Here is a 27,159-nt window from a genome sequence, read left to right on the forward strand (position 1 = left end):
GCAAGCTCCGGAGCGCGGCATTCTGGGACGTGTAGTTCTCGTCGCCGGCCGGTAGAGGCACGTGACGTGCGCTGCGTCGCTCTGGAAGGAACTACAATTCCCGTGGTGCACGGCGGCGAAGGCGGTCAGCCCCTCCCCTCCCCGGGTTTGGAACGCTGGTAATGTATCAATGCAGGGGCATTATTTCCTGATTCCATTTGGAACGTTGGTACATGGCAACAGCTGTTCGTCAGAAGCAGCCCAAGTACTGCAGGCAAAGTCTTCCTGCAGCGGGCGGACGTCAATGTAATTTATTATATTTTGCTGTTGTCGTGTGTGTTTTTGTTTCCATTCTCCTCCCCTTACCATTTTTTTTAAAAAGAGGGAAAAAAAGCGTGTGTAATACGTATGGTGTGCTGCTTTATTATCCATTTAAGCTCGAGGTTTGTATTGTACGTGTCCAAGGCTGAATGAAAACACCATACTTTAATCCTGGTGGATAATTTTCTTTTTCTCTTCCAGCCTCCCCGCTTCCCCCCCTTTTTTTATTTCTCTTCTACAAAGACGCGCATTATCAGCGCAAGAAAGCGAATAATTGTTGTAAAGGGCTTTGCATGGAGCAGCTCGGCCATTGTGAGCTTCTTGGAGAGTTGTAATTTTTGTTTAAAAACAAGAATTAAACCCCCTTCCTCCCACTGCGAAAGTTGCAATGTGAGTTCTTTAACCCGGCATTAAAGAGAGACTTTCTGCCATATTGAATTCTATATCTATATGTATATATTTTAGAAAGAGTTCTTTTTTCGTTGTTTGTTGTGGAACTAAGTGCTGCCGCCGGTCTCGAACCCACACACTTGCGTTGAGTTGATAGATCCGTTCTCTGAAAGGGGAGGGGGGTGTTTGAGGGAAACAAGGGTTTTCAAAAGGAGAGAGAGGGAGAAAAAAATGAACGGTTTTAGTACCGAAGAAGACAGCCGGGATGGCGGCGCCGGGGCTCCAGGATTTGGCCACATTTGTTGTTTGGTTGATGATGGAGAGAGGTGCAACCGCCCTGCCGGCAACGCCAGCTTCAGCAAGAGGATCCAGAAAAGTATTTCACAGAAGAAACTCAAACTGGAAACCGACAAGAACGTAAGTCTGTTGATTCTTAATTATTTCTCTTCTTCCCCCCCACCACCCCCCCCCCCCCCCCCCCTTTATATTCCGCAAAGTGACCAAAGTAGCATTGTCAATAAAGGATAATTGGGGGGTGGGGTGGGAGAGGAGAGAGGGCGAACAATTTCCAGTATCTGCGATCAGCAGTTATAAGCTGATGTGAAACAAGACTGTCATGAGGTCCATCAAAGGCCTGAAACATAGTATATTTCAACACGCTGTAACGACTTAACCTGCCAACGAGAGAATCTTTCAGTTAAAAATTAAAACATCCGGTCGGGATATGTTAACTCTGTTTATCTGATATCCTGGGTTGTAAAAGAGCAGCTTTTCCACATGGTGTGTTCAAACTCGCGTCAATTGTACGTCTGCTGTGACCTACAGTTTAACATTGGGGAATCTGTGGCGACAGAGTGAACGCCGTCCTGACTTGAGTCAAGTCGTTGCCCAGGCAAGAACGTTACATTTGCATTTGCAGAGTTGGTAAAATTGGAGCAGCCCAGTTTTGGAAGGACATCGTCACAGGTCAAGAAAGCTCCTGCTTTAATTCTCGATTGCTTCTACTTTTAACTAGTGTCACCGAGGGAGGTGGTGGGGGCTTAACCATTGCACTGAGCGACTGGCTTAAGAGAAAGGGATATCAGCCAGGGGGGGGCTGGCTCCTGGATGGATGCCCTAATGGAACATAGGACTAGGAGGAGGTCATTTAGCCTGTTTCACTATTCACTGGGTTCATGTCTGAACTGAGACCAAACTTCATAAATGTGCCTTTTCCCCACATCCCTTAATGCTTTTGAATAACAATCTATCAGTCTCAAGTTTAAAATTCGGCTGGGGAAGATCTTGATAGCTTTTTGATGCCTCGGAATCGAGGGATATGCTGAGAGAGTGGGAAAGTGGAATTAAGGCAGATGATCAGCCATGATGGTATTGAATGGTGAGGCAGGCTGGAAGGGCTGTGCAGTCTACTCTTGAGTTCTTACGTCAAAAGAGTTGCAAACTTCTACCACTGTTTTTGTGCAGAAGTGTTTCCTAACTTAGCTCTTGAAAGATCTGGTTCTAATTTTATGACTATGCCTCCTCGTCTGAGACCCCCATTCCCCACCCCCCCCCCCCTCAAACTCCCTGCCCGAACGAGCTGTAGTGTCTGTGTATCAGCATCAAGCAAAAATATATTTTGGCTTGTGCTGCCCTCCTGGTCAAACAGCCCGCTGAAGCACAACCTAGGTTCTCACAGGAGGAATTACCACCTGTTTGAGCTGAATGTGGGCTATGGAACCGTAGTGAGGCTGGGCGAGTTGATGCTGTATGGGGAATCAAGGAAAGAGCCAATGTAGGGCACCAGAAACAATGGAAAAACAATAGAACTTGCATTTATACAGTTCCTTTCCTGACCTCTGGCTGCCCCAAAACATTTCACAGCCTCTGAAGTACTTTTGAGGTATAGTCACTGCAGCTGATTTGCATGTGGCAAGGTCCCATAGAAAGCAATATGGTGATTTGTTTTAGTGATGTTGATTTGAGGTACGAATATTGACCAGGGCACTGGTGACAGTGCCGCTGACCTTTGAGGAGTGCTGTGAAATCTGGAATGACCACCTGAGGGGCCAGATAGGCCTCGGCTCAATGGTGGCCGTGAAGCACTCCCTCATTTCTGTACCGGACTGCCCGTCTGGGATATATACTCCTGTCTATGGAGTTGGCCTTGAACCCACAACCTTCCCGTCCCAGGTGCGGGCGTGTTGCTCACTGAGTCATGGTTGCCACCTTGCTGAATTGCTGGGTTGGAGAGTGTATTAGATGAGAGATGATTTTTTGTGCGACGTGATGCGCTGTGTTTTGGAGCAGGGTGAGAAAGGGGAATTTTGCTTTTCTTGATCTCGTTTGATTTGAGCTGACACCAGCTTCCTTGGGCAGTGAGAGTCTTTTGGAAGCTTCCCCTATGCTGGCAGTTTCTGTTATGAGTAGGGATAGTCAGTGGGGGCAAGCTATTTGTTCATGAGGGCATCACAATCACACATGAATCTATTTGAGTTGTGCACTTTCCAGCATTGTATAGCAATCAAGAATGCCCATTCTTTTCTCATTTCTCTCTAGAATATTGGGGTGAACTGGTCTCTGTGTGCTGCAAGACTCTTTCAGCCTATGCAAATGGAGGGAAGCTTTTAGGTAGAGCTGTCCAGTTAGTCTCATTCCTCTGCTCTCCCTCCACCCCCCCCCCCCCCCCCCAACACCCCTCCAACTGCACTGAAAATTTTGTTGTAATCAATTTTATCACCACAAGTTTCCCTACCGGAGATCAAATAACTCTTAGACCACGGATCAATCCTGGCAACTTCCTGCTCTATTGTGTAGTGGCTCGGAAAGGACTGGTCTGAACATGGGAGCTAAGCAGTCACGGGGGCAGTTTCCTTCGTAAAACTGTGTGCTGAGAGTTTCTCATATTCAGAGCAGGCAGTATTATCACATATAGATTTGGCATCAGTAATTGGAACTCCAGCTTAATTACTATCGACGTTCACTTCTTGATTGTGAAGCACTTTGAGGCCAACTGCTACTTCACAGGGTCTAGATTTGGCAGCAGGTCTGTCCAGGATGAGAGGGCATAATATTTTTTTGTTGCAGTGAGGTGTTTATTGTACTGAGTAATATTGGGAGGAACAATCGCCAGTGAACAAGAGCGCTTTACCTATGCAAGCAATAAGGAAAATGGGACATCACTTGTAAACATTTCAGTGATTAGTTACAAAGCAGCATTGGCGCGGACCACCTCTGTCTGTGATGTTGCTCAATTTTCTGTGTGCCTGGCTCCTGTCACAAAGTTTTTGCTCCTGATTGCTGAAATTCCTAACCAGCTTTTGCCCCTCCTGTTTCTGTAATCTTCAGCCTACAACCTTCTCCGTTCCTCAATTTCGACCTCTTGATGATACCTGGTTTCTCTCGTCTGATTATTGGTGGCCGTGACTTCAACTATCTAGGTCCTAGGCTCTGAAATGTCCACTCTAAACCTTTCCAGCATTGACTCTTTCTTTAAGATGTTCTTTCAAGCCCACCTCTTTTGCCTAAACTTTTCACCCCCTGTCCTAATTACTCCTTATGTGGTTTGGTGTCAATTTTTGCCTGACGACACTCCCTGTTAAGCATTGTTTTACTGCATTTAAAGGTACTACGTATATAAATGTAGGTGGTTGTTGCAATTATGTGACCAAGTACACAATAATTGCAGCTACAATGCTGCAGCTATAGTTGCAAGGGCCAGTATAGTTGTCAACACAGTGAGTAGGATTGCCAAGCACTGGAGATGACGATGACTAGAATAAGATTTGTGCTCGAGTCATTTGGAGTGGGTCTTGAACCCACAACCTACTGACTCAGATGTGAGTGTTGCCACTGAGTCAATGCTGACACCTCTGTGTATGAGGAATCTTGGCTTTGTGTTATGTGGCACACTGTGCTTGTTTTTATTGCTACAGTGTCATTTACTAGGTCATTCTAGAAATAAGTACCATCTGATTCATGACCTAAAAATTTTATTATTTGTTTTAAATTTTGAACAATGACGGGAGTAAAGCCTTAAACTTGACTTGAGGTTTGTTACCCAGCTTCAAAGTTTTCAACATCAGTTGAAAAGTTTTATGAAAACACTTAAGCAATGTTGCTTAATTTCTGTTATTAGAAATCCTATACTTACTTTTACCACTGAGGAGTGAATCATAAAACATACATTGGGCTGAATGGCCTTGCTCTGTGTTAGCTCTGAAATATCTACCATTCGCCCTGCTCCCCTTTTCTTTCCCTATAGCACTGCAATTTTTTTTCTTTTTAAGTATGTATCCAGTTCCCCTTTCAAAGTTACTATTGAATCAGCTTCCATTCCAGATCAGAACTTGCTTCGTAAAAACGAAATTCTTTTGTCTCCTTGCTTCCCACTCCTCTGCTAATTAATTTAAATCTGTGTGCTCTGCGAGATAACCCATCATCACTAGTTGTATGTCTTTCTCCGTTTGCTTTAGGCACAAGCACTTATGTTTTCCCAAATGTGCAGTTCACACTCGTGCTGCAGGGGCGCAACCTGTTTACCTAAGTAGGTTGGCAAGAGCCGCTCAAATGCATCCAAACTGCTTTCTGACCAAGTATATAAGTAAGCAGGTTAGGACAAGGTCAGCCTTGGCTCAGTGGGCATCACTCACCTCTGAGCCGGAAGGTTGTGGGATCAAGTCCCACTCCAGAGACGTGAGCACCAAAATATAGGCTGATCACCCTTTTCAGCACTGAGGGAGTGCTGTATTGTCAGAGATGCCATCTTTCAGATGAGGCGTTAGACCTGTCTGCCCACAGCTGGACATATAAGATTCCATGGCACCATTTTGTAGATGAGCAGGGGACTTATCCCTGGTGCCCTGGTCAACATTTATCCTTCCATTGACATCACAAACACGGATTACCTGGTCATCGCTGTTGGTGGGATTGTGCTGTGTGCAAATTGGTTGTTGCGTTTCCTACATTGCATCAGTGACTACACTTCAAAAGTACTTCATTGGCTGTAAAACATTTTCGGACACCCTTGGGCCATGGGCAGCACCATATAAATGCAAGTCATTCATTCATTCATTAACTTGCAGGGCTATTGGAGTGGAAAGAGCCCAGTCCCTAATGGTAATTCTACCCTTCAGGTCCCATCAATGAGCCAACTTGTTTAGTCAGCCAGCAGTGTTCTGGAATGTTGCTAGCCTCAATGGCTGAGATATTTGATAACTTAGACTGCTGTGGAGAAATATCTTTTGTAGTCAGCTTAATCCCAAAGAGACTCTCCTCCTTGCCCTTCCTTCCCCATCACCTCCTAAACCAATCAGGACAGTTCGTAGTTGGCCATGAAAGAGTTTTGAGTCCAACTAGGTGAACTGCAGGTATCAGGAACTGCTTCATTGTGAACTTGGGGAAAACTGATCTTAACTCAAGTTCAGCCATCACTGCTCTCTTGCTATATCTGCCTCACCAGCATTCTGTAATGAGTTTGCTATTTCTTATGAACTTATGACTACAGTGTGTTGTAACTTGTGCTGCTTCTTTCTTTTTACATTTATTTCTCAGGTTCGACATCTGTACATATGTGACTTTCACAAAAGTTTCATACAAAGTGTGCGAAATAAGAGGAAGAGGAAAGGTAGTGATGATGATGGGGGTGATTCACCAGATCACGATGCGGAATCCCCAGAGGTAAATGTGTCCAATCCTGGGAGTTGGGGTGGTTTTTTTAGGGACTTTTCATAATCAAGTTTTAAAATTTTACTTGCTTTTTACGTTGAATTTCTATATTTACAAGTGCACACACCTAAATTTCCAGCTGTTCAATATGCTGATCCCTTGCCGGGATTCACAAATGGAAGTTGCTTTCTGGTACCTTACCCAGGTGGGTGTCGTTCACACCAGTGGTGAACAGCATCTGTCTGCCCAGTGTGGGGTAGGCATCATGACCAAGTACAATCAGGTCCGCGTTCAATGTCCTGGATGCGTGCACGCCCAACTGAGATCACTGGATAAGTGATTAGGAACATGTGCACTGACTGGCTTACCACTTACCTCTGAACCAAGGACATCAAGGCCAATTGTAGTGCCCTGCTTTGATTATGCCCCTTACTTGGACTTCCAAGGCCAATTGTAACCCAACCACTGCCCATATTGAAAGTGGTAAACAATGCACAGATGTGGATTGAAGCTGGGCTTTTGCTGACCTCTGAATCGGCTACTCGCTGGATAAGCCACTTGAAAGGCCTTATTTATAAATTTCCACAACTCACTCCCTGCAGATTTCCTGCCCAAGGGCTTTCCTGCATAATTTATTGGTAAACTTCCTTTAGTCACATTTGGTTTCATGCATGGGAACAATGCCTCAGCATATGATCTGATTTGACCCCGAGAAGAAGAGAAAGGTGGTGATTATATGAGATATGTCTATTTATGCATTAGTGCCACCTTCCAAAGCCCCTCTTTTTGCAAATGCTTGTGGGGATGTGACATTTAAGATTTATTATATATTTGTCACTTTCTTTCACTTTACCCCTCTGGTTTAAAAATAATGCTTGTTATCACAAATAGAATGAGCTTTTTCTTATATAAAAGCAAAAAACTGGGGATGCTGGAAATCCAAAACAAAAATAAAAATACCTGGAAAAACTCAGCAGGTCTGACAGCATCTGCGGAGAGGAACACAGTTAACGTTTCGAGCCCGTATGACTCTTCAACAGAACTAATGAAAAATAGAAGAGAGGTGAAATATAAACTGGCTTAAAGAGGGGTGGGGGTGGTTGGGACAGGTAGAGCTGGATAGAGGGAGAGTGATAGGTGGAGATGGCCAAAAGATGTCATAGACAAAAGGACAAAGAGGTGTTGACGGTGGTGATATTATCTAATAAATGTGCTAATGGTGACGTTAAGGGTAAAAAGCAGGACAAGCAAGGTACAGATAGCCCTAGTGGGGGTGGGGTGGGGGGAAGGGATCAAAATAGGCTAAAAGGTAGAGATAAAAACAATGGATGGAAATACATTTAAAAATAATGGAAATAGGTGGGAAAAGAAAAATATATATAAGTTATTGGAAAAAAGGGAGATCGGAAAGTGGGTGGGGATGGAGGAAAGAGTTCATGATCTAAAGTTGTTGAACTCAATATTCAGTCCGGAAGGCTGTAAAGTGCCTAGTCGGAAGATGAGGTGCTGTTCCTCCAGTTTACGTTGAGCTTCACTGGAACATTGCAGCAAGCCAAGGACGGACATGTGGGCATGAGAGCAGTGTGGTGTGTTGAAATGGCAAGGGACAGGGAGGTCTGGGTCATGCTTGCGGACAGACCGAAGGTGTTTCGCAAAGCAGTCATCCAGTCTGCGTTTGGTCTCTCCAGTGTAGAGGAAACCGCATTGGGAGCAGCGAATGCAGTAGACTAAATTGAGGGAAGTGCAAGTGAAATGCTGCTTCACCTGAAAGGAGTGTTTAGGCCCTTGGACAGTGAGGAGGGGGGAAGGGGCAAGTGTTGCACCTTCTGTGGTTGCATAGGAAGGTGCTGTGGGAGGGGGTTGAGGTGTAGGGGTTGATGGAGGAGTGGACCAGGGTGTCCCGAAGGGAACGATCCCTGCGGAATGCCACCAGGGGGGTGAAGGGAAGATGTGTTTGGTGGCATCATGCTGGAGTTGGCGGAAATGGTGGAGGATGATCCTTTGAATATGGAGGCTGGTGGAGTGATAAGTGAGGACAAGGGGGACCCTATCACGGTTCTGGGAGGGAGAGGAAGGTGTGAGGGGTGATGGGCCGAACACGGTTGAGGGCCCTGTCAACCATCGTGGGTGGAAAACCTCGGTTAAGGAAGAAGGAAGACATGTCAGAGGAACGCGAACTGGAGGAACAGCACCTCATCTTCTGACTAGGCACTTTACAGCCTTCCAGACTGAATATTGAGTTCTTTAGATCATGAACTCTCTCCTCCATCCCCACCCCCTTTCTGATCCCCCCTTTTTCCAATAATTTATATATATTTTTCTTTTCCCACCTATTTCCATTATTTTTAAATGTATTTCCATCCATTGTTTTATCTCTACCTTTTAACCTATTTCGATCCCGTCCCCCCACCCCACCCCCACTAAGGCTATCTGAACCATGCTCGTCCTGCTTTCTACCCTTAATGTCACCATTAGTACATTTATTAGCTAATATCACCACCGTCAACACCTCTTTGTCCTTTTGTCTATGACATCTTTTGGCAATCTCCACCTATCACTGGCCCTCTATCCAGCTCTAACTGTCCCACCCCCCCTTAAACCAGCTTATATTTCACCTCTCTTCTATTTTTCCTTGGTTCTGTTGAAGAGTCATTCGGGCTCGAAATGTTAACTGTGTTCCTCTCCGCAGATGCTGTCAGACCTGCTGAGTTTTTTCTTATGTCTGGCCCATCCTCCATCATCTTGATAAGGACAAACATTTCTTTTTAAACCTAGTTTTCAGGGTATCCTTCAGACATCATTAAGAATTAAGAACAAATTAATTATTTTATCTTGTGTATTCAAACGTTTCTCTTAGAATTCTCCCTCTTTAAGAGAAAACTGGCATTGATAACGCTTTTCACAATCCCAGAGCTTTCCAAAGTGTTTTACAGCCAATTAAGTTGTCTCTGGTGTTTAATCACTATTGTAATCAGTTTTATTGATGGTTGCTGGATAAATATTGTCCTAGTACACTAGTACACCAAGAAGAACTTCCTCCTGCTCCTTCTTTGAAATAGCGTCACAGGATCTTTTGCATCCACTGAGGGAGGAGACGGGGCCTCAGTTTAATGTTTTACAATACCCGAAGAGATTGATAACTTTTTAAAAAGTTATTCAAATTTCCCCTGACTGAAAGGATCAGGCAGTAAGTTAGGAACATAGAAGCAGGAGTAGGCCATTCAGCCCAAACGGGCCTGGTCCTCCATTCGTTACGATCATGGCTGATCATCCACTTCAATGCCTTTTTCCCCACACTATCCTCATATCACTTTATGTCATTGATGTTTAGAAATCTTATCAATCTCTACTTTAAACATACACAACCCTTCGGGGTGGAGAATTCCAAAGATTTTGCGATCCCCTGAGTTTAAAAAAAAAAATTCTCCTTATCTCGGTCCTAAGTAGGTTCCCCCTTATTTTGAAATTGTGGCCCTGGATTCAAGATTTCAATTTTAAGACTTTTACTGTAATAAACAAACTAAAAGCAACATTGCCTACTGAAGTAGTGTGTAGTCAATTTATACTCTGAACGACAGAAAAGCTTTTCCATTTAACTTTTAAAATGACAGAAAATCCCCTGCCAAGTTTACACTTTACTCTGTCCTTTAAGTAGACTCTGCAATCTGTAGGACCTAGTCCAAAGCTATTCTCAGCTTCCAATGCCTTGTTTCCATTTCCCTTTTCCAGCCAGATAATGTATAATCCCTGAATTGATTTTCACAGTGAGGGCTATCCTGGAGATTCCTCCCTGCTGCCAAACCTAGGCAAATCTTCCACTCTTGTTTAAATCCTCATGAACTTGATCTCCTCAATCCAACCTCAAGCTTCCAACCACATTCTGAGTGGCGAACAATAGAGATTGGCTACTTCTAATCCTCTGCTTTCTCAGGTTCTTGCAAATTGGCCTGTCTGAGGTTCAGGGATATCTTAAGAAAACCCTGTAAGCCGCTACTACGATGGCTTTCTAATGGCTAGTTTTCCCCCTCAAAGCTGATCTCCATGGCAATGTGAATCACATTGGCCTTGTATCCAGGTAAATTTGCTGATCAACTATCTTCTAAACCCCCAAGCCCATCTATCTTGAAATTAAATAGAGTGTTTTAAAGTATAACCGTTCATAAAACCTGACATTCCTATTACCTCTCTAAGACTTGGAGACTAACAGCCTACACACAGTTACCACAGAAGCCCATGCCATTGTCCACAAGTATGAACATCTTGCACCACCTTCCCAGTAAAAACAACTTGAACCTACTTTTAACCTTTACCAACCAAGCCGCCCAAACTTGTCAAAATTTCTTCACTCAGAGGGTGGTCAACCTGTGTAATTCTCTACCACAGAAGGCTGTGGAGGCTGGGTCACTGAGTATATTCAAAAAAGAAATTGATAATTTCTTGGATATTAGGGGCATCAAGGGGTATGGAGAGAAAGCGGGAATATGGCATTGAGATAGAGGATCAGCCATGATCATGTTGAATGGCGGAGCAGGTTCCAAGGGCTGAATGGCCTGCACCTCCTAGTTTCTATGTCAGGCATGATTTAGAGCAGGTCGCATGACCCCTCCCATTCCTCTGTTTTAAGCTAAACTGAAGAGACAGTCCCAAATCATGACAACCTTATAAAATGCGGATTTGTAATAAATATTTCGTCCAAAAGACAGCATCTCTGACAGTGTAGCATTCTTTCAGTCAGTGGAGGTTACGTGCTCAGGTCCCTGGAGTCTTAGCCGCAGTGACTGTTCCAAACAGGCACTGGCTCATGCTAATATATTCTTCTGTGGATGCTGATCACAGACTAATTTCTTTCCAAATTGTTTCCAGAGGGATCATTACTGTTGACTCAAATTTATACTCATTAATGTTGGAGCAGTCCATAGTTTGAGTAAAATTAAACATTTGTAAATTAACCTTTTGAATAACTCTTCCCAAAAGCGGTAGATATATATGATTTGTTTTAGTTAAGGGCACATCAGCTGTGATTTGATAGAATCACTTCACCTCTATCAGGAGGCTATTGGTTCAAATTGCAGACCCTAGAATGGAGTACAAAATCTAGGTCAATATTCCAGTCCAGCACTGAGTGTTGCACTCAGATGTGCTCTGTTTTTTCAGATGAGAGACTAAACCCCAAGCCTCGTCTGCCCCTTCTGATAGGCATAAAGGACTCTATGGCGCTATTTTAAAGGGAACAGTGGAATTCTCCTCTGTGTCCTGGCCAATATTTATCCTACAGCCAACTTCACTTTGAAATAAAATGTATCTAGTCTTTGCTATTTGAGGGACCTTGCTATGCACAAATTGGCAGCCATGTTTCCATATCTTACAACAGTGAATGTACTTTAGAAGTATCCAATTAAGTATCACAGGGGAGGTGGTGGTAAATTGGTATTGTCACTGGACTAGTACTCCAAATTCCCTGGGTAATTTCCGGGTTCAAACCCTGCCACGGTGAAATTTGAATTACATTTTTAAAAATCTGGAATTAGAAGTCTAACGACGACCATGGAACCATTATCGATTGTCGGAAAAGCCCATCTAGCTTCACTAATGTCCTTTAGGAAAGGAAATATGCTGTCTGGCCTACATGTGACTCTAGACCCACAGCAATGAGGTTGACTCTCAAATGCCCCCTGAAATGACATTTAATCAGTTCTCAAGGGCCCAGTCCGTGATGCCCACACCCCATGAACGAACAAACAAAAAGTGCTTTGGGATGCCCTGAGGCAGTGGAAGCTATGATATAAATGCCAAGCCTTTCTCTTTTTTGCAATAATTCAGTGGTATTCTAGACCTACTTGATAGCTAAACCTATTTTATGTCACCAGAGGTACCCTGGCCAGAAGGATTTGTGGTTTAATACTAGGAACAGAATTGTTCCTTTTAACTGATCTGAGCATGGCGTTTGAGTTCCACCTTTGACCTGTACTTGCGTTCCTGAAAGTCAAAAATACTTTGCCTCTACTTGTGTCTGGCTGGGTGTGCATTGGCGTGGGAACCTTGGTGATGATGTGTCGGAACTGCATGCATGCTCTCTGTCCTCTGTCCTGCTCTTCCTTATTATGTGTAGATAGTCCGAGGGTGATCACTGTCCTGTCCAGGCTTGGAAGAGAAATTATGCAATGCAAAAGGCAGCTGCAGCCAAGGAGCTAACCTCAGCCTCTTCAGAGGGAGATAAATGAAGTGGGGCAGGGGGGATCTGATGAGATATCAACATATGCAGAATCGTAGAAACTTACAGCAGAGACGGAGACCATTTGGGCTATCGTGCTCTTTGATAGAGCAATCCAATTAGACCCTCAACCTCGGACTTTCCCTATAGCCATGTTTCCTTTTTTTATTCGTTTATGGAATGTGGGCATCGCTGGCTGGGCCAGCACTTATTGCCCATCCCTAGTTGCCCTTGAGAAGATGGTGGTGAGCTGCCTTCTTGAACCGCTGCAGTCCTAATGAATAGGATTTCCTGCAACCATTCCTCTAACCAATGTAGATTTACTGGAACATGAATTTAATGCACTTTGATCAGTAGTTTTTCCTATGTTGTCAGTTCTAGGTTGTTCTCTTTAGACATATTACTTTAGGTAGTTATAGTTGAGAGCTTGCAATGGGAGATGTCACAGCCTGCAACTGATGTTTGTGGATGGGAGAATTGGGGTGGAAAGTCTTGTTCACATCCATAAGCTTTTACTGTTTTTCAATTCTTACCCTCTGAAATAACCTCCCTCACACACTGTCAATCATCATTCTGTATTTTGAGATTATTTCTCAATTTATGTTTTGTGATTGCCAACTTGATTTGCCTGGAAGATGTTCAACCTATTTTTTATTTCTTTAATTTTAGGTTGATTTGTTTCAATTGCAAGTAAACACACTGAGGCGTTATAAGAGACACTTCAAACTACAGACCAGACCTGGACTAAATAAAGCTCAGCTAGCTGAGGTATTATGCGTCCTCAGTGGTATTTTTGTTCCAAAGTATTTGTTTGCCTGTTGTTAGCTGGTGATAGCAAAATAAGCGGATGGCAGAGTGGGTGATGCTTGTATTAAAATTGCTTTGCCAAGTTCAGATGCTGAATTGTGAATAGTGCTGCAAAATTACACTCTGTTCGTAAATTTTCCCTTTGTTCAAATCCCCAATATTCTGTTATTGTAGGTTTACCTTGGGATTCATTGACACCTTACTCATTGCTGGTGGCAATGGCCTTTTGTTCAAAACCATTTATTTACATGCTAACTATTTACAAAGGTTGGATAAGATCAAGACATAGGTGGAGCTACTCTGAGCTGCTTTACACTCAGTTCCCCTCAGTGAGTGTCATCACTGTGTAGCTCCCTATGCACATGCTCAGTAGCAATCATTAGAGTTGACCCTTTACAAATACGGGTTTTAAAATATGAATTTTTAGTATGGCTCACTCAGCAGGTAAAATATAAGACTGCACATGGTGCCAACAGAATAGATGTAATTGGGTAACTGCCTCGTCATCATCCCTGAAGTTAAGTGACTTGGTTTGATTTTATGCTTGTAATTTATGTTGTGTAGCAATCCTCCACTGACTGCATTTTTCTGGAGAATGACCCTGCTTTTATCGTGATGTTTTGTTGTAGTTTCAATCGTGCATTCTGTTTGCCATAGTTCGTCGTTACTCTGTTTTAAATAGACCCTGTTTGATGTAGCTCACAGAGGTGCTGTTTAAATAGACTGGGAAAGTAGGCTGTGTGCTGTCTGTTCCATCACCCCTTCAACTCATTTGTTTCAATACTTACTCTGGGGGGGGAAAAATAATCTTTACCGAGGCTGTTTAATCACTGGATGAGAGGTGACAAAAATGAATGGATTGGATGGAAATTCTCTACTGACATCAACTTTTCTTGGGTATTGCAACTCGAGCCTTGTGTGAACAGCAATGGTAGTGATTTATTTTATTCTTTCATGCATGTTGACCTTACTGGCAAGGCCAACATTTGTTGTACATCCCTAGCTGCCCTTGAGAAGGTGGTGGTGAGCTGCCTATTTGAACCGCTGCAGCCCATGTGGTGTAGGTACACCCACAGTGCTGTTAGGGAGAGAGTTTCAGGATTTTGACCCAGCGGCAGTGAAGGATCGCGAGTGGTTTGGAGGTGTGCTTGTAGGTGGCGGTATTCCCATGTATCTGCTGCCCTTGTCCTTCGAGATGTTAGAGGTCGTGGGTTTGGAAGCTGCTGTCAAAAGAGTAGCATCTTGGTGAGTTGCTGCATTGCATCTTGTAGATGGTGCACACTGTTGGTGGGTGGGGTGCCAATCAAGGAGGCTGCTTTGTCCTGGATGGTGTTGAGCTTCCCGTGTGTTGGACCCACGCTATCCAGGCAAGTGGAGAGTATTCCAATGCATTCTTGACTTTTGGGGAGACAGTTGGTGAGTTACTCGAGGGCTACAGGAGGCCAAAAGAAAGTGGAGTTGAGGCCACAGTCGGATCAACCATGATCTTATCGAATGGTGGAGCAGGTTCGGGGGGGCAGAGCATGGCCACCTCCGAATTCTTGTGTTCTTCTCTGTTTCCGGCTGCAGAATTCCCTGCTCTTGTAGCAACAGTAATTATATAGCTGGTCCAGTCTGGCTTCTGGTCAATGGCAACCCCCAAGATGTCGATGGTGGGGGAAATCAGCGACGGTAATGCCATTGGATCTCAAGGTGAGATGACAGGATACGATATGAAAATATGGGCTGCATGTGACCAATGAAATGGGATAAAGGCATTTGGCCAGTCTGAGAACTGGAGAAGTTTACTAGCGGGAGACAGCCAATTGGTCCTTTGTGGCTGTGCAACAGTAATCTAGAGAGAGAATTCCTTATCTGTTCACAAACTTAACCATTTTTCCTTTGAAAGGTGCAGTGGTGTCTCCGAGACCACTCCTGCAGCAAAGCATTCCCTGCTTCAACAAAGCGCTCTATAAAGAAATTATTCCTTATTACCTATGTGGCCATTTTAAATTGGTCACTCTTCAATCTCCTGTTAACATTCATCTCCTCAACATTCATAATCCCAAGTCCCTTGTAACTAATAATTTCCCATCCCTGGTATCACCCTGATGAATCTGTGCTGAAACTCTCTGGGTTTAATATCCTTTTTATAAACTTTCTAAGCGCTGTGCTCTTGATTTCTTCTAATTTGCCCGAAAATAGCATTAGTTTTCACAGTAGTACGCTCATGACATCCAGCTGCGCCTTCCCACCGCCTTTCTTTATTTCCCCACTTTCTGAATGATCGGGCTGCAAGTCTGTCATCCAATACTGGATGAGCAGCAATTTCCTCTGACTAAACATTGTGAAGACCCCTTGTGACAGAAGGAGGGACATTGATGAAGTAGCTAATGAATGTTGGGCCAAGGGTGCTGCACCTGAGAAACCCTGCATTACTTCACCTCAAATAATTAAGATTCTCCCTGTGTAATTCCAATCACTGGAAAGGTTCCCACAACAGCTTACATTTATATAGTGCCTTTAACATAGCAACGCATCCCAAGGTACTTGACAGGAGCAATAGTCAAACAAAATTTGACACCTGAGAGGTTAGGACAGGTTACAAAAAAGATTGGTCAAAGAAATGGATTTTAAGGAGAGAGAGATAGAGAAAAGTTCCGAAGCTAGGACTTGGGCACACAAACATATGCATTAGGAGAGGGAGTAGGCCATTCAGCCCCTTGAGCCTGCTCCACCATTTGATAAGAATGTGGCCAATCTGATTGTGGCCTCAATGCTACTTTCCTCTCTACCCTCTATAACCTTTTGACTGTGTTGTCAATCAAGGACCTATCTAACTCAGGCTTAAAAATATTCAATGACCACTCCTCTCTGTGGAAGAGAATTCCATCTATTAACAGCCCTCTGAGAGAAAAGACCTCTCCTCATCTCGGTGTTAAATGGGAGACCCCTGTGCCCGCACCCACCCCCCCCAATTCCGTTCTAGTCTCTCTCTCAAGGGGAAACATCCTCTCAGCCTCCACTCTGTCAATTCCCCGCAGGATCTTGTATGTTTCAATAAGATCACCTCTCATCCCTTTAAACTCCAACGGTTACATGCTCAACCTATCTAACCTTTGTTCCCAGGAATCAGTCTTTGAGCTGCTTCAAATGCAATTTCTTAAATAAGGAGACCAAAACTGTATGTAGTACTCCAGATGTGGTCTCACCACCACCTTGCACAACTGTAGCAAAATTTCCTTCCTTTTAAATTTCATTCCCCTTGCAATGAATGACATTCCATTTGCCTTCCAAATCACTTTCTATACCTGCAAACTAACTTCTTGTGATTCATGTACCAGGGCATCCAGATCCCTCTGCACCTCAGAGTTTTGCAATCTCTCCATTTAAATAATATACTGCTTTTCTATTCTTCCTGCCAAGTGGCCAAGTTCACATTTTCCCACATTATACTCTATCTACCCAATTTTTGTCCACTCATTTAACCTTTCTATATCCCTTTGTTGACTCCTCATGTCCTGCTCCCAACTTATTTCCTATCTATCTTTGTGTCATCAGCAAACTTAACAACCATACACTCAGCCCCTTCTTCCAAGTTATTGATATAAATTGTAAATAATTGAGGCCCCAACACCGATCCATGTGGCGCTCCACTTGTCACATCTTGCCAACCTGAAAATGATCGTTTATCCCTACTCTCTGCTTCCTGTTAGCGAATTAATCTTCTATCCATGCTCATATGTTGCTGCCTACACCAGGAGATCTTATTTTGTGTCATAACCTTTGATGTGGCACCTTATCAAAATGCCTTTTGGAAATCCAAGTAAACCACATCTGCAGGTTCCTCATTATCCACGCTGCTCATTACTACTTCAAAGAGCTCCAATAAATTAGTTGAACATGATTTCACAAAACTGTGTTGACTCTGCATGATTGCCGTAAAATTTTCTAAGTGCCCTGCTTTGACCTCCTTAATAGATTCTAGCATTTTCCCTATGACATATTAGGCTACTTGGCCTGCAGTTGGATACATTTGCTATATTCCAACCTGATGGGATTTTTCCAGAATCTAGGGAATTTTGAAAAATTACAGCCAGTCTGTCTACTTTCTCCACAGCTGCTACTTTTAAGATGCTAGGATGAAGTCTACTAAGTCCTGGGGACTTGTCAGCCTTTAGTTCTATTAGTTTTCTTAGTACCCTAGGTGGCTGAAGACACGGCAGTCAATAGTGGAGCTTCTCTTCAGAGCTCTGAAGAAGAGTCATATGGACTCGAAACATTAATTCTGTTTTTCTCTCCACAGATGCTGTTAGAGCTGCTGAGGTTATCCAGCATTTTCTGTTTGTGTTTCAGATTTCCAGCATCTGCAGTATTTTGCTTTTATCTTACCATTTGCCAGTTCAAATCGTTACAAGTGTTGTCTTGGTCAGTGAAAATACAATATTAATATTGTGAAGTATGTCCAAGCTAAATTACTAATGTGTCAGTGCTTAGCCTGAGTCAGGAGCTTGTGGGCTCAAGTCCCACTTCAAAGACTTGAACACAAAAATCTAGGTTGACACTCTGTGTCGTACTGAGGGAGTGCAGCACTGTTTGAGGTTCCATCTTCCAGATGAGGTGATAAACAGCGGCCCCTTTCAGGCGGATGTAGAACATAAGAGTAAGTGTGGGCCATTTGGCCCGTTGAGCCTGCTTGGCCATTCAATACAATCATGGCTGATCATCCATTTCAATGCCTTTTTCCCCACACTATCTCCATATCCCTTTACGTCATTGGTATTCTAGAAATCTGTCAATCTCTGAGCTTCCACAACCCTCTGGAATAGAGAATTTCAAACATTCGCAACCCTCTGAGTAAAAAAAATTCCCCTCATCTCAGTCCCGTGCTTTTTTGTTTTGACGAAGAGCAGGAGAGTTATCCCCAGTGCCCTGGCTAACATTTGTCCCTCTACTAGCATCACTAAAACAAATTATCTGATCATGATCACATTTTTGATTGCGGGACCTTGCTGTGCACAAATTAGCTGCTGTGCTTCTGATGTTACCAGAGTGGCTGACCACACTTCAGAAATACTTCATTGGTTCTAAAGGGCTTTGGGACGTCCTGAGGTTGTAAAAGGCATCATGTAAAATGCAAGTCATACTTTAAATTGCTCCCCTTTTTGTTCACCCACCCCATGCTGTTCACTTTCTGTCATTTCCTTGTGACTCAAATACCAACAGTCTTGGGAGTGCCCATTCTTTCTTTATAAACATAGGCACCGAGTATCAGTGGACTTATTTTGATTCATTTTTGGGGATGTGGGTGTAACTGGCAAGGATGGTATTTATTCTCTAATCCTCAGTTGCTCGAGAAAGTGAACCATCTTGAACTGTTATGTGGCGGTGCTTTGCAGCTGAGTGACTCAGCAGGCCGCTTCCAAGTCTAGTTAAGTCTCAGTCACTGGTTGGGACTTAAATCATGTGTGGGGCCAGACAAGGTGAGGATGACCAGTTCCCTTCCCTAAAGGATATTAATTGTTGAACCAGTTGGGTTTTTAGGACATAGTACCAGATTTTGTTTTTAAACTGTCATGGTGTGATTTAGACTCTTGTTCTCTGATCCATCCAAAGGGAGATAGTGGAGATGTCACTGGACCAGTAATCCAGAGGCCCAGGCTTATGCTATGGGGGAAACAGTTTCAAATCGCACCAAGGCAGCTGGTAGAATTTAGATTCAATTAATCAATAAATTATTAAAAATATAAAATTGAAAGTGGTGACCATGAAACTAACATCATTTGTCATAACAGCCCATCTGATTCACTGATGTCCTTTCAAGAAGTAAATATGCTGCCCTTACCTGGTCTGGCCTCCATGGGACTCCAGATCCACAGCAATGAAATGGCCTAGTGAGCCACTTAATCCAAAGGAAATTAGCGTTGGGCAATGAATACTGGCCTTGCCAGTGTCACCCACATCCCATGAAAGAAAAAAACTATAACCACTACACTGCCGTCTTTGGGATTCAGAGTTGCGAATGCTCCTGCCCTCATTGGATGTCCACACACATCACTATCCTGGGACCCTGAGCTGACAATTAGATTGACAGTACACTGATTATTTTCCCCTCCCTAGCATCGAGCTGTTGAGACCAGCTCTAGTGTCCTCATAATGTGTAATGAGAAAGGAATAATTGGCAATCTAGTTGTGAGTCCCCTTGGGGATGAGCAACCATAATATGATGGAATTCTTCATCAAGATGTAGAGTGACGTAGTTGATTCTGAGAGTAGGGTCCTGAACCTTAATAAAGGAAACTACGATGGTATGAGGCGCGAGTTGGCTATGATGGATTGGGAAACGTTACTTAAAGGGATGACGGTGGATAGGCAATGGCAAACATTCAAAGAGCACATGGGTGAACTGCCACAATTGTTTATTCCTGTCTGGTGAAAAAGTAAAACAGGAAAGGTGGCCAAACCCTGGCTTACAAGGGAAATTAGAGGTAGTATTAAATCCAAGGAAGAGACATACAAATTGGCCAGAAAAAAACAGCAGACCTGAGGATTGGGAGCAGTTTAGAATTCAGCAACGGGGGCCAAGGGGTTGATTAAGAAGGGGAAAATAAGAGTACAAGAGCAAGCTTGCGGGGAACATAAAAACTGACTGTAAAAGTTTCTATAGGTATGTGAAGAGAAAAAGATGGGTGAATACAAATGTAGGTCCCTTACAGTCAGATACAGGGGAATTTATAATGGGGAACAAAGAAATGGCTGACCAACTAAATACATACTTTGGTTCTGTCTTCGCAAAGGAGGACACAAATAACATACCAGAAACGTTGGGGAACACAGGGTTTAGTGAGAGGGAGGAACTAAAAGAAATCCGTATTAGTGGGGAAATGGTGTTGGGGAAATTGATGGGATTGAAGGCTGATAAATCCCCATGTGGGATAACCTACATCCCAGAGTACTTAAGGAAGTGGCCCTAGAAATAGTGGATGCATTGGTGGTCATCTTCCGAGATTCTGTAGACTCTGGAATAGTTCCTACAGATTGGAAGGTAGCTAATGTAACCCCACTATTTAAAAAGGGAGATAGAGAGAAAACAGGGAATTATAGACCAGTCAGCTTGACGTCAGTAGTGGGGAAAATTCTAGAGTCCGTTATAAAAGATTTAATAGCTGAGCACTTGGAAAACAGTGGCAGAATCAGACAGAGTCAGCATGGATTTACGAAAGGGAAATCATGCTTGACAAATCTACTGGAATTTTTCAAGGATGTAACTAGTAGAGTTGATGAGAGGGAGCCAGAGGATGTGGTTTATTTGGACTTTCAGAAGGCTTTCAACAAAGTCCCACATAAGAGATTAGCATGTAAAATTAAAGTGCATGGGATTGGGGGTAGTGTATTGAGATGAATAGAAATCTGGTCGGCAGACAGGAAACAAAGAGTAGGAATAAACGAGTCTTTTTCCGAATGGCAGGCAATGATTAGTGGGATACCTCAGGGATCGGTGCTGGGACACCAGCTGTTCACAATATAAATGATTTGGATGAGGGAACTAAATGTAATATCTCCAAATTTGCAGATGACACAAAGCTGGGTGAGCTGTGAGGAGGATGCAGAGATGCTTCAGTGTGATTTGGACAAGCTGAGTGAGTGAACAAATGCATGGCAGATGCAGTATAATGTGGATAAATGTAAGGTTATCCACTTTGGTAGCAAAAACAGGAAGGCAGATTATTAACTGAATGGCTATAAATTGAGAGAGGGGAATGTGCAACGACACCTGGGTGTCCTTGTACACCAGTCGCTGAAGGTAAGCATGCAGGTGCAGCAGGTGGTAAAGAAGGCAGATGGTATGTTGGCCTTCATAGAGAGGAATTGAGTACAGGAACAGGGATGTCTTACTGCAGTTGAACAGGGCCTTGGTAAGACTACACCTGGAATATTGTGTGCAGTTTTGGTCTCCTTATCTGAGGAAGGATGTTCTTGCTATAGAGGGAGTGCAGCAGAGGTTTACCAGACTGATTCCTGGGATGGCGGGACTGACATATGAGGGGAGATTGAGTCAGTTAAGATTATATTCGCTGGAGTTCAGAAGAATGAGGGGGGATCTCATAGAAACCTATAAAATTCTAACATGACTAGACAGGGTAGATGCAGGAAGGATGTTCCCGATGGTGGGGGAGTCCAGAACCAGGGGTCACAGTCTGAGGATATGGGGTAGACCATTTAGGACTGAGATGAGGAGAAATTTCTTCACCTAGAGAATGGTGAGCCTGTGGAATTCGCTACCACAGAAAGTAGTTGAGGCCAAAACATTGCATGTTTTCAAGAAGGAATTAGATGTAGCTCTTGGAGCGAAAGGGATCAAAGGATATGGGCAGAAAGCGGGAGCAGGCTATTGAGTTGAATGATCAGCCATGAACATAATGAATGGTGGAGCAGGCTCGAAGGGCTGAATGGCCTACCCCTCCTAGTTTCTATGTTTCTATGTAATCATCCTTGAGCTAGACTAACACGCTCCAAGGTTCAAATGTGAGTGTCACAGTTTGTGTGGTTCAGCACTGCCCCAAGTGTTGAACTTGCCATCATTTCTTAAGCTTTACAATGCCTGTTTACTTTGTAATTGAGTGTTTAATTAACCACATGCAATTTGTACAATTTTGTGAATATCTTTTCTTTAATCCTAAGGAGTGAGACAGTGTTTCTTCTTTCTACATTTCCTTTTGGTGACAATTCCATTATGTATTAGGGCTCTCTGTACATGAGCTTACACAATTGCTCAGTCCTGTAAATGAGGCTTTCCTGTCTTTGGACATGCCCCGAAGGTGTGAACTACTTGTCTGATTTCCGGGCGACTCCTTTTGAGCGCAACTTTTGATACTCCAAAACATACATAATCTAGGCTGACCGTCTCATTCACTGAGTGTGTTTCACAACCTCATCAGGCTGCTGGGAGATCAGTCTCGCATAAAACTTTTCCTCACGGTTATATGATCCAGCTGATGACAATTCCTCGAGACTTCAGCTGTTTTAAGAGGCACAGAGTTAAACGAAGCCTGGAATTTGGCCACCGATCAGCCACGTAGCACTAAATGGCGGGGCAAGCTCGAGGGGCTAAATGGCCTCCTCCTGTTCCTAGGTTCCTACTGAAGTGTGGGTTTTAATCTTTCTTTGACCTTGCTTAATAAATTTGATTCATACTTTTTCAGCTAAGTTTTATGATCTGTTGGCATGTTATCTGCAGTCGGAGAGACTTGAGTGCATGGTGAGATCCAGTACTATTTCCAATGCATTCATTAATGATTCAAAAAGAGTATTAATTGTTTGCGCTGCAGCCATTATCTCATGCTGCGGGTCACGGTTAAGTTCATGGGTCGCATAGGTTTGTCTATGAAAGCAGTGGTGGGTTACGCACGGGAGGAAAGTATCTGAAATAGGCTTGAAATGTAATGCATTTCGAATGAAAATGGCCGGATATATTCTAATTTTTAAAAATTTCTTTTTCTAGACGATCAGTCGTCATTTTAGGACCATTCCAGTCAATGAAAAGGAAACTCTAGCCTATTTTATCTACATGGTGAAGAATGACAAAATCAGGCATGATCAGAAACCTGACAGCAGCATTCACTGAAACAGACATTAACTCTGCTTTTATTGATCACGTGATCGTGCAGGGACAGGAGTTCCGCTTCTGAAGTCAGTCATACTTAAGCATTTTATTCTTTAAAAGCAGCAGCTGAAATTGGCACGTGATTATTTTTTTGGTTTTTTTTTACATAAGATTTCAATTTGCAATTATGATTTGGCAGTCTCAGAATTTTAATGTCTAGAATATGTTAGTTAAATAGAGCCACAAAAACAAAACAGGTTCTCTTTTTGTGTATTTTATTTTTTTGCTCTTGAATGAGGTCACATTCTGAGAGAATGTGAGCACTTTAAAAAGTGCTTTGAGGAGGTGCTGCAGGAACTGGAGACCTCTTTACTGTTTTGATTTTATTTTTTGTCCCTTCCTATTGGAAGCCACCTGGTTCCAATTCTGTGCAGCCCTGCACATTTAGGAGATGGGCAAAGTTGCAAGGCGCAGGAATTCAGCTCTGCGCCACAGTAACGTCATAGCAACCGCACATAGCGCGGTTTTTATTTTTTTTAAACTTGGCTGTCATGGGAATTCGTAGCAAGAAAATTCGACTGGGGGAAAAAGAAGGCACGCAATCAAGAATGTCGTAACGCTTATTAATCCTTTTATTTTGTGCTGTAAAACATTTATTCTAGTTGGAAGTGAACTTTTGCCCTGTCTGCAATACAGTGATCGATTGTAAAGTTTGAACTTTCTTGTGCAGCGGGATCCTCTTAAAATTGATTACAGTGTTAATTTTCCCCGTGTGCACAAAAATACAATGTACTGTACAATGACACTGTCAGAATTTTTTTGTAATATTTACACTTGTCGGCTTCAGTGGGGTGGGGGTGTGGTTACGGAGGTATCGGTTTGTTACTGCTGTACCTTGCGGGCTACTTCAGACCTGATTGTCAATTTTGCATTAAACAGATGTGCACAAATTAATTGCTTTTTTGTTATTTGTCAAGCTCAGGAAATGTAGCTGATTGTCAAAAAGTTGAATTCAAAGTATTTAGTCTTTTTCTTCCCCGCCCCTCCAAAGGAAACATGGGCTCAGTTAAAGGGATTAAAATAATTGGGATTGTTGGAAGTGGACAGCCGTCTCCAAAAGGGAAAGTTCAGCCAACACTTGCTCTTCAGTAATGTAGCTGTGGTCAGGTTGGGCCAAGTAGCTTTTATAGGACACAAACGGACAACTCTTTACAAGCCCAAGAAAGCTCAACCCTGCGGACAATTTTAACAGGAGACCTTGATGGTAACCTTTTGCAATGGATTTAAAAAAAATAAGTTCATGGGACTTGGGCTTTGCTGGCAAGGTCAGCATTTATTGCCCATTGCTAATTGCCCTTGAAGGTGTTGGTGAGCCACCTTCTTGAACCTCTGCAGCCCATATGACCACATGCCCCCACAGTGCTCTTAGGGTCAAGGAAAAGGTAGGAAAATTGTCCCCCCTCAAGATGGTGACAGGTTCGGGATAGTTTCAACGGAGCTGCAAGCTCCCTTTAGTTTACCATTGGCTGTCCTTCTTTTGTGAGCCAAGCTAATGACTGTTGATAGGACAATTGTAGTCCTACTGCTGCCCTGGGAGATGGCCCTTATGTAGCTTGAGACTGTCTGAAGATCAAAGCTGGCTTTCTTCCCAATCCGATGTAGGGCACACTCTAGAAACTTGCCTTGTGAGAACGATAGTATTCTTACAATATCCCTTTGCATGACTCAGTACACCTTCATGCTGAGTGAAAAGATCCCAGCTTTCATTCTCAGTGTTGTTAAGTGATCTTGCTTGGGATTGAAATGAGGGAACCATAATGATTTATAATGTCCTGGCTAAAGAAGGGAAATATCCATCCTGAGTGTTATTCCTGGTGTTTGGTGATTCTTGGTTAAAAGTGCACACGCATGGACATTAAGAGGAGGACTGGGATCAATTCATCCACTCCCATGATTGCTGTTGATCATTACTTTGGCTCAACATGAAAGTTTGGTGCTTGAAGAAAGTATCTGAGAACACAAATTAATATTGCAGAAAGTTACTTACTTGAGCGTAGAAAAGGAGAACATGGGAGAGTCAACAAATGTATTGAGACTTTCATTGCCCTAAATCCCACTCAGTTTATTGGGTTACATCATGCTGCAATCGTGGACGAAGAGTGGTATTGAGTTGAATTGGCTCTGAGTGTCTTGTCCAAGCCAAATTGAGAAGCCATTTGTGAATTATTTTCTACTTAGTTGACTGCTGCAAAAATTTATACTGCCTTTACATCAAGGTTGCAGACTGCGCCTCTTAAAAGGTGAAATAGGTTTAAGCAGTGAATGACTGAGCCTTAGAGATCTAGACTGCTCAAGTGTGGCTTCTAGCTTGTGCTCAGTTTGCTGATTTGAAGCAGGGATGCTATAATTAACCTTCGACCTTGCGGGGTGGAATTCCGGTTTCCTGCTCTGGAGTGCAATGGTGTGACATTTATTGGAAATGTAGACTTTCATGTGTTACCCATCCTCTAACTGACAAAAAGCTTTACTAACACATAGGTCAACTTTTGCAAGATACCTGTAAGGTTTTTAAAGTTTACTGATGGGTGTCGCTGGCATTTAGCCCATCCCGACTACCTGGTGAGAAGATGAGAGTAGTGAGCTGCCTTGACAGTTGAGTGGTTTGCAAGGCCGCTTCAGACAGCAATTAAAAGTCAACCCCGTTTCTGTGGGTCTAGAGTGACCTAAAGGCCAGACCAGGTAAGGACAGCCAATTTCTTTCCCTAAAGGACATTTATGAACCAGGTGAGTTTTTCTGACAACCAGATTGTCACATTGAGATTTAATTATTAAGCAACAAAGTTAATTGAGTTTAAAATTCCCCACCTGCCATGCTGGGGTTTGAACATGTCTCTGGATTTTTTTAAAAAATTCATTCATGGGACCTAGGCGTCTTATTGCCCATCCCTAATTGCTGCCCTCTTGAACTGCTGCAGTCCATTGTGTGTATGTACACCCACAGTGCTGTTAGGAAGGGAGTTCTGGGATTTTGACCCAGCGACAGTGAAGGAACGACGAAATATTTCCAAAACAGGATGGTGAGTGGCTTGAAGGGGAACTTCTAGGTGGTGATGTTCCCACCTATCTGCTGCCCTTGTCCTTCTAGGTGGTAATGGTCGTGGGTTTGGAAGCTACTGTCTGAGGAGCCTTGGTGAGTTTCTGCAGTACATCTTGTAGATGGTACACACTGCTGCTACTGTGTGTCGGTGGTGGAGGGAGTGAATGTTTGTGGATGGGGTGCCAATCAAGTGGACTGTTTTGTTCTGGATGGTGTTGAGCTTCTTGTGTTGTGGGAGCTGCACTCATCCAGGCAAGTGGAGTGTCTTCTATCACATCCCTGACTTGTGCCTTGTAGATTGTGGACAGGCTTTGGGGATTCAGGAGTTGAGTTATTTGCCTCTGACTGGTTCTCGTAGCCACAGTATTTATGTGGTTAGTCCAGTTCAAGTTCTGGTCAAGGGTAACCCCCAGGATGTTGATAATGGGGATTTATTGATGGTAATGCCTGTGAACATCAAGGGATGCTGGTTAAGTGTTCTCTTGTTGGAGATTATCATTACCTGTCCCTTGTGTGGTGCGAATGTTACTTGCCTCTTGTCAGCCCAAGCCTGGATATTATCCAGGTCTTGCTGCATTTGGACATGGACTGGCTCATGCGAATGGTGCTGAGTATTGTGCAATCATCAGTAAACATCCCCACTTCTGACCTTATGATGGGAGGAAGGTCATTGATGAAGCAGCTGAAGATGGTTGGGCCGAGGACACTACCCTGAGGAATTCCTGCAGTGATGTCCTGGAGCTGAGATGACTGACCTCCAACAACCACAACCATCCTCCTTTGTGCTAGGTATGACTCCAACCAGCGGAGAGTTTTCCCCCCATTCCCATTGACCCCAATTTTGCTAGGGTTCCTTGATGTCATACTCGGTCAAAAGCTGCCTTCATGTCGAGGGCAATCACCCTCACCTCACCTCTCGAGTTTAGCTCTTTTGTCCGTGTTTGAACCAAGGCTGTAATGAGGTCAGGAGCTGTGTAATCCTAGCAGAACCCCCAAACTGAGCGTCAGTGAGTAGCTTGTTCTAAGCAAGTGCCACTTGATAGCACTGTTGATGACCCCCTTCCATCACTTTACTGATGAGCGAGAGTAGACTGATGGGGTGGTAATTGACCGGGTTGGATTTGT

At 43.4% G+C, this 27,159-nt stretch overlaps 1 protein-coding gene across 2 annotated transcripts; it reads left to right on the forward strand.

Annotated features, from left to right (window-relative positions):
• Nucleotides 1–23,891, forward strand: sap30l (sap30-like). Of its 2 annotated transcripts, none has more exons than XM_078561486.1 (4): nucleotides 1–1,107; nucleotides 6,223–6,348; nucleotides 13,217–13,334; nucleotides 18,695–18,780. In XM_078561486.1, exons 1-4 carry the CDS (start codon nucleotides 922–924, stop codon nucleotides 18,763–18,765), a joined length of 501 nt encoding a protein of 166 aa, XP_078417612.1. In that variant the 5' UTR covers nucleotides 1–921; the 3' UTR covers nucleotides 18,766–18,780. The 2 variants fall into 2 exon arrangements, with proteins under 2 accessions (XP_078417612.1, XP_078417605.1); XM_078561479.1 differs by lacking the exon at nucleotides 18,695–18,780 and adding an exon at nucleotides 22,836–23,891 and having other exon boundaries at nucleotides 95–1,107; nucleotides 13,217–13,315.
• Nucleotides 23,892–27,159: the final 3,268 nt, after the last annotated feature.

This window comes from Cetorhinus maximus, chromosome 2 (genome assembly GCF_964194155.1).
Source record: "Cetorhinus maximus chromosome 2, sCetMax3.hap1.1, whole genome shotgun sequence".
In the NCBI taxonomy this organism is placed as follows: domain Eukaryota; kingdom Metazoa; phylum Chordata; class Chondrichthyes; order Lamniformes; family Cetorhinidae; genus Cetorhinus; species Cetorhinus maximus.

What these genes read in the sequence shown, in the direction of transcription:
- sap30l (XM_078561479.1), top strand. Translation starts at nt 922, where the DNA reads ATGAACGGTTTTAGTACCGAAGAAGACAGCCGGGATGGCGGCGCCGGG. An exon ending in AACTGGAAACCGACAAGAAC is followed by an intron (nt 1,108 to 6,222) that starts GTAAGTCTGTTG and finishes TTTATTTCTCAG; the next exon opens with GTTCGACATCTGTACATATG. An exon ending in ACGATGCGGAATCCCCAGAG is followed by an intron (nt 6,349 to 13,216) that starts GTAAATGTGTCC and finishes CTTTAATTTTAG; the next exon opens with GTTGATTTGTTTCAATTGCA.